General features: G+C 43.6%; 1 protein-coding gene across 1 annotated transcript in view; it reads left to right on the forward strand.

Annotated features, from left to right (window-relative positions):
- Nucleotides 1–4603: 4603 nt before the first annotated feature.
- The window catches only part of LOC139572680 (mucin-2-like), a 29491-nt gene continuing 26388 nt past the window's right edge, over nt 4604–7706 (forward strand). The window contains exon 1 of the mRNA XM_071395357.1: nt 4604–4677. Within this exon, the coding sequence (XP_071251458.1) occupies nt 4604–4677 (74 nt within the window). The remainder of the gene's footprint in view (nt 4678–7706) is intronic.

Genomic DNA, 7706 nt, shown 5'->3' on the forward strand with positions numbered 1-7706 from the left:
GAATAAAGGTGATTGGATCAGTCATCAAAATCATTATTTTAATGTTCTGACTCTGTTTTATTGTGTGCATTAGATGTCAAAGCGTAAGTGGATGGAACAACAAAAAACATCCTGGTTCTCCCCCCAGGACAGAAGTTCTGATGAAAAAGGACATCTCCACTGTGTCATGTTTACAGGTGGACCACAATGCACTTCTCCCACTTCTCATTAAAGCATGTTTACAGGTGGACCACAATGCACTTCTCCCACTTCTCATTAAAGCATGTTTACAGGTGGACCACAATGCACTTCTCCCACTTCTCATTAAAGCATGTTTACAGGTGGACCACAATGCACTTCTCCCACTTCTCATTAAAGCATGTTTACAGGTGGACCACAAAGCACTTCTCCCACTTCTCATTAAAGCATGTTTACAGGTGGACCACAAAGCACTTCTCCCACTTCTCATTAAAGCATGTTTACAGGTGGACCACAAAGCACTTCTCCCACTTCTCATTAAAGCATGTTTACAGGTGGACCACAAAGCACTTCTCCCACTTCTCATTAAAGCATGTTTACAGGTGGACCACAAAGCACTTCTCCCACTTCTCATTAAAGCATGTTTACAGGTGGACCACAAAGCACTTCTCCCACTTCTCATTAAAGCATGTTTACAGGTGGACCACAAAGCACTTCTCCCACTTCTCATTAAAGCATGTTTACAGGTGGACCACAAAGCACTTCTCCCACTTCTCATTAAAGCATGTTTACAGGTGGACCACAAAGCACTTCTCCCACTTCTCATTAAAGCATGTTTACAGGTGGACCACAAAGCACTTCTCCCACTTCTCATTAAAGCATGTTTACAGGTGGACCACAAAGCACTTCTCCCACTTCTCATTAAAGCATGTTTACAGGTGGACCACAAAGCACTTCTCCCACTTCTCATTAAAGCATGTTTACAGGTGGACCACAAAGCACTTCTCCCACTTCTCATTAAAGCATGTTTACAGGTGGACCACAAAGCACTTCTCCCACTTCTCATTAAAGCATGTTTACAGGTGGACCACAAAGCACTTCTCCCACTTCTCATTAAAGCATGTTTACAGGTGGACCACAAAGCACTTCTCCCACTTCTCATTAAAGCATGTTTACAGGTGGACCACAAAGCACTTCTCCCACTTCTCATTAAAGCATGTTTGGCATCATCACATTGTAAATGCCCTCATATAAAAAAAATAAAAAAATATTCCCTTTCTGCAACCAACCTTAACCTTGAGTTATGGCACAGCTGCCTCTGGCAATCACATTAAAAGCCACATTTCTTCACATTCGCACAAGGGACCACATTTGGCAATCTCCCTAATTTAACCAGACTGATAAATTGTAGGGCTGCAGCCTGGTCTCTACAGCCATAGAGGAGAGGTCTCTGTGTCCCTGCATCAGCAGCCATTGTCCTTGGGGACATACTATTATAGGTATTAGCTCTGCGTTTGGTAAGACATCACTGGTCACAATGTCAAATACATTTTAACCTGGGAGTCCATTACTTTCTATTGTAGAAGTGTAGTCAAGACTTTCTTTACTACAGGTACCAAAGTGTGAGAGTCCTTCAAATACATATTGAGCTCCTACTACATTGAAATATATTACCATATTAAAATGTATTATTATGAACCATCAATACCATCAATATCATCAATAACCCCAAGGTCAAGGTTACCTGTTTTCAGCAATGGACCCCAAAGATTTCCCATTATCCGTTACTGAGCTCGGTTGTACATTGTACTGTAAGTGTCAGAAGAATATCACAGTGGTAGAAGGCGAGTAAACAGGCAACGTATTCTCTGTAGTGCTTTGGGAAAAGATCCTTTCATTTCATTAATCAAAACCTCCATACGGCTCCAAGATTAAAATCAATGACTCAATCTATTCAGCAGGAGAAAAATGAACTTGTCACTCGACATAATTGTGTGCTCATGGAAGAAGAGAGAGAGCCTGTATGTTGAGTTATTGAGAGGTCTACCAGCAAGGAGAGAGGGAGAGCCTGTATGTTGAGTTATTGAGAGGTCTACCAGCAAGGAGAGAGAGGCTGTATGTTGAGTTATTGAGAGGTCTACCAGCAAGGAGGGAGGGAGAGCCTGTATGTTGAGTTATTGAGAGGTCAACCAGGAAGGAGAGAGAGAGAGGCTGTATGTTGAGTTATTGAGAGGTCTACCAGCAAGGAGGGAGGGAGAGCCTGTATGTTGAGTTATTAAGAGGTCAACCAGGAAGGAGAGAGTTGGTGTGTGTGTGTGTGTGTGTGTGTGTGTGTGTGTGTGTGTGTGTGTGTGTGTGTGTGTGTGTGTGTGTGTGTGTGTGTGTGTGTGTGTGTGTGTGTGTGTGTGTGTGTGTGTGTGTGTGTGTGTGTGTGTGTGTGTGTGTGTGTGTGTGAAAAGAGCTTCTGGATATCAGGACAAAGTTCACTCACCTCGGATTAGACAAAAAAAATATTCTTCAACAAGCAAGACGCACAAGACATTCTCCAAACACCCAACAGGACCAACATCCTCGTTATTTGCAAGAGGAAGCGACGCAGGTACAGAGGACAAAGAGCCGGATGCCTGGTCAGGACCCGGAGAAGGCGACTGGGAAAGCTGCCGTTACCGTCAATACTACTCGCCAACGTGCAATCATTGGACAATAAATTAGACGAGGTACGATCACGAATATCCTACCAACGGAACATAAAAAACTGTAATATCCTATGTTTCACGGAATCGTGGCTGAATGATGACATGGATATTCAGCTAGCGGGATATACGCTGCACCGGCAAGATAGAACAGCACATTCCGGCAAGACGGGGGGCGGGGGGGGGGGTCTGTGCATATTTGTAAACAACAGCTGGTGTACGAAATCTAAGGAAGTCTCTAGATTTTGCTCGCCTGAAGTAGAGTATATTGTGATAAATTGCAGGCCACACTACTTGCCTTGAGAGTTTTCAGCTATACTTTTCGTGGCTGTTTATTTACCACCACAGACAGATGCTGGCACTAAGACCGCACTCAGTCAGCTGTATAAGGAAATAAGCAAACAGGAAACCACTCACCCAGAGGCGGAGCTCCTAGCGGCCGGAGACTTTAATGCAGGGAAACTTAAATCAGTTCTACCAAATTTCCATCAACATGTTAAATGTGCAACCAGAGGGGAAAAATTCTAGATCACTTGTACTCCACACACAGAGACGTGTACAAAGCTCTCCCTCAACCTCCATTTGGTAAATCCGATCACAACTCTATCCTCATGATTCCTGCTTACAAGCTAAAATTAAAAAAGGAAGTACCAGTGACTCGGTCTATAAAAAAGCGGTCAGAAGAAGCAGATGCTAAACTACAGGACTGTTTTGCTATCACAGACTGGAACATGTTCCGGGATTCTTCCGATGGCATTGAGGAGTACACCACATCAGTCACTGGCTTTATCAATAAGTGCATCGAGGACGTCGTCCCCACAGTGACTGTACGTACATACCCCAACCAGAAGCCATGGATTACAGGCAACATTCGCACTGAGCTAAAGGGTAGAGCTGCCGCTTTCAAGGCACGGGACTCTAACCCGGAAGCTTACAAGAAATCCTGCTATGCCCTGCGACGAACCATCAAACAGGCAAAGCGTCAATACAGGGCTAAGATTGAATCATACTACACCAGCTCCGACGCTCGTCTTATGTGGCAGGGCTTGCAAACTATTACAGACTACAAAGGGAAGCACAGCCGCGAGCTGCCCAGTGACATGAGCCTACCAGACAAGCTAAATCACTTCTATGCTTGCTTCGAGGCAAGCAACACTGAGGCATGCATGAGAGCATCAGCTGTTCTGGACGACTGTGTGATCACGCTCTCCGTAGCCGACGTGAGTAAGACCTTTAAACAGGTCAACATACACAAGGCTGCGGGGCCAGATGGATTACCAGGACGTGTGCTCCGGGCATGTGCTGACCAACTGGCAGGTGTCTTCACTGACATTTTCAACATGTCTCTGATTGAGTCTGTAATACCAACATGTTTCAAGCAGACCACCTTAGTCCCTGTGCCCAAGAACACAAAGGCAACCTGCCTAAATGACTACAGATGCGTAGCACTCACGTCTGTAGCCATGAAGTGCTTTGAAAGGTTGGTAATGGCTCACATCAACACCATTATCCCAGAAACCCTAGACCCACTCCAATATGCATACCGCCCAAACAGATCCACAGATGATGCAATCTCTATTGCACGACTGCATGGCCAGGCACGACTCCAACACCATCATTAAGTTTGCAGACGACACAACAGTGGTAGGCCTGATCACCGACAACGACGAGACAGCCTATAGGTAGGAGGTCAGAGACCTGGCCGGGTGGTGCCAGAATAACAACCTATCCCTCAACATAAGCAAGACTAAGGAGATGATTGTGGACTACAGGAAAAGGAGGACCGAGCACGCCCCCATTCTCATCGACGGGCTGTAGTGGAGCAGGTTGAGAGCTTCAAGTTCCTTGGTGTCCACATCAACAACAAACTAGAATGGTCCAAACACACCAAGACAGTCGTGAAGCGGGTATGACAAAGCCTATTCCCCCTCAGGAAACTAAAAAGATTTGGCATGGGTCCTCAGATCCTCAAAAGGTTCTACAGCTGCAACATCGAGAGCATCCTGACTGGTTGTATCACTGCCAGGTACGACAATTGCTCGGCCTCTGACAAGGCTGCGCAAGGCACTACATAGGGTAGTGCGGACGGCCCAGTACATCACTGGGGCTAAGCTGCCTGCCATCCAGGACCTCTACACCAGGCGGTGTCAGAGGAGGCCCTAAAAATTGTCAAAGTCCCCATTCACCCCAGTCATAGACTGTTCTCTCTACTACCGCATGGCAAGCGGTACCGGAGTGCCAAGTCTAGGACAAAAAGGCTTCTCAACAGTTTTTACCCCCAAGCCATAAGACTCCTGAACAGGTAATCAAATGGCTACCCAAACTATTTGGATTGTTTGCCCCCCCAACCTCCCAACCCCTCTTTTTTACGCTGCTGCTACTCTCTGTTTATCATATATGCATAGTCACTTTAACTATACATTCATGTACATACTACCTCAATTGGGCCGACCAACCAGTGCTCCCGCACATTGGCTAACCGTGCTATCTGCATTGTGTCCTGCCATACCCACCACCCGCCAACCCCTCTTTTACGTTACTGCTACTCTCTGTTCATCATATATGCATAGTCATTTTAACCATATCTACATGTACATACTACCTCAATCAGCCCGACTAACCGGTGTCTGTATGTAGCCTCGCTACTTTTATAGCCTCTCTACTGTATATAGCCTGTCTTTTTACTGTTGTTTTATTTCTTTACCTACCTATTGTTCACCTAATACCTTTTTTTGCACTATTGGTTAAAGCCTGTAAGTAAGCATTTCACTGTAAGGTCTACTACACCTGTTGTATTCAGCGCACGTGACAAATAAACTTTGATTTGATTTGACATATTCCAGAGTTTGAAGAGACATTCAGACACATAAATTACAGTTAGGTTACCATACCATAAATGACAGTTAGGTTACCATACCATAAATTACAGTTAGGTTACCATACCATAAGTTACAGTTAGGTTGCCATACCATAAATTACAGTTAGGTTGCCATACCATAAATTACAGTTAGGTTGCCACACCATAAGTTACAGTTAGGTTGCCATACCATAAATTACAGTTAGGTTACCACACCATAAATTACAGTTAGGTTACCATACCATAAATTAGAGTTAGGTTGCCACACCATAAATTACAGTTAGGTTACCATACCATAAATTACAGTTAGGTTACCACACCATAAATTACAGTTAGGTTACCATACCATAAATTACAGTTAGGTTACCACACCATAAATTACAGTTAGGTTACCATACCATAAATTAGAGTTAGGTTGCCACACCATAAATTACAGTTAGGTTACCACACCATAAATTACAGTTAGGTTGCCACACCATAAATTACAGTTAGGTTACCACACCATAAATTACAGTTAGGTTGCCACACCATAAATTACAGTTAGGTTACCACACCATAAATTACAGTTAGGTTGCCACACCATAAATTACAGTTAGGTTACCATACCATAAATTACAGTTAGGTTATCATACCATAAATTACAGTTAGGTTGCCACACCATAAATTACAGTTAGGTTGCCACACCATAAATTACAGTTAGGTTGCCACACCATAAATTAGAGTTAGGTTGCCACACCATACATTACAGATAGGTTACCACACCATAAATTACAGTTAGGTTACCACACCATAAATTACAGATAGGTTACCACACCATAAATTACAGTTAGGTTACCACACCATAAATTACAGTTAGGTTACCATACCATAAATTAGAGTTTAAGTTACCATACCATAAATTAGAGTCAGGTTACCACACCATATGGCTGAGATTTATTAAAAACACTGAAATTCTTCAGCTCCTCTCCATCCAACTACAGAGACAGGCCTGGCTCGTTATTCCCCTGTGCTGAACTAATACCTCTCTGCCCTAAGCCAGGAGATGCCCTCTACAGTGAACTACAGCACAGAGACTGTACCATGAATAATACATGAGATACAGCAGTCTGCTTGTATTGTTGGTCAGAGAAAGATACCTATACATTTCCCTTAGGTGTTAAAATACAAATTTAAAATGCATTCTGGGGGATTATAGTGGAAGTTGGAAGTTTAGAGGTATCACAACAACATATCTTAATGTATTATTGGTGTTTTGTAATTGTGCATGGGGGGGGGGGGGGGGGGGGTGTTGCTTCTGCTCTTTCACCCATGTCTAAGAAATGTCATACTTTTCCTTCATGTTGTCATATCGGCTGCGTGTTTTTTTCTTCTGTTTACCGGATCAAGGTTGTGCCCTGTTGTAATGCTATGATAAGAATATGTCTTCTTACCTTGTGTAGCCAGACTGTACTATGATCCACAGCACTTTGATATAATAGTATATTTATTATGAGTTCTGTGTGGTCTAGGAGTCACCTAGGCTCCTTCCTGTCATCTTGTCAAATTCAAGACAAAACCTCAAGGGGTTTAGAATGGTATAGACCTCCCTGCAAGGCTCACTGGTAGCTCACATGTACAATTTAGGCACAGCACTTCTTACATACTGTAGCTCTATCTGTTTCTGTCCATGGGTTGGGATCAGTGGAGGGGATTCTCATTCACTGACTGTAGGTCACAGTGGAGGGGATTCTCAGTCACTGGTTATAGGTCACAGTGGAGGGTATTCTCATTCACTGACTGTAGGTCACAGTGGAGGGGATTCTCAGTCACTGGTTATAGGTCACACTGGAGGGGATTCTCAGTCACTGGTTATAGGTCACAGTGAATGGAGATTCTCAGTCGTTGATTATAGGTCACAGTGAATGGAGATTCTCAGTCGTTGATTATAGGTCACAGTGAATGGAGATTCTCAGTCGTTGATTATAGGTCACAGTGAATGGGGATTCTAAGTCACTGATTATAGGTCACAGTTAATGGGGATTCTAAGTCACTGATTATAGGTCACAGTGAATGGGGATTCTAAGTCACTGATTATAGGTCACAGTGAAGGCTCCATCTCATCCTGTGAGCTACAGTATTGATTTGACTCTGATTGCTGATATCAGAGGAAGCTTGACCTGTGAATTAACATCATGGATCAGAATATGTAGCCCTGCTGA

The sequence above is a fragment of the Salvelinus alpinus genome, chromosome 4, assembly GCF_045679555.1.
Source record: "Salvelinus alpinus chromosome 4, SLU_Salpinus.1, whole genome shotgun sequence".
In the NCBI taxonomy this organism is placed as follows: domain Eukaryota; kingdom Metazoa; phylum Chordata; class Actinopteri; order Salmoniformes; family Salmonidae; genus Salvelinus; species Salvelinus alpinus.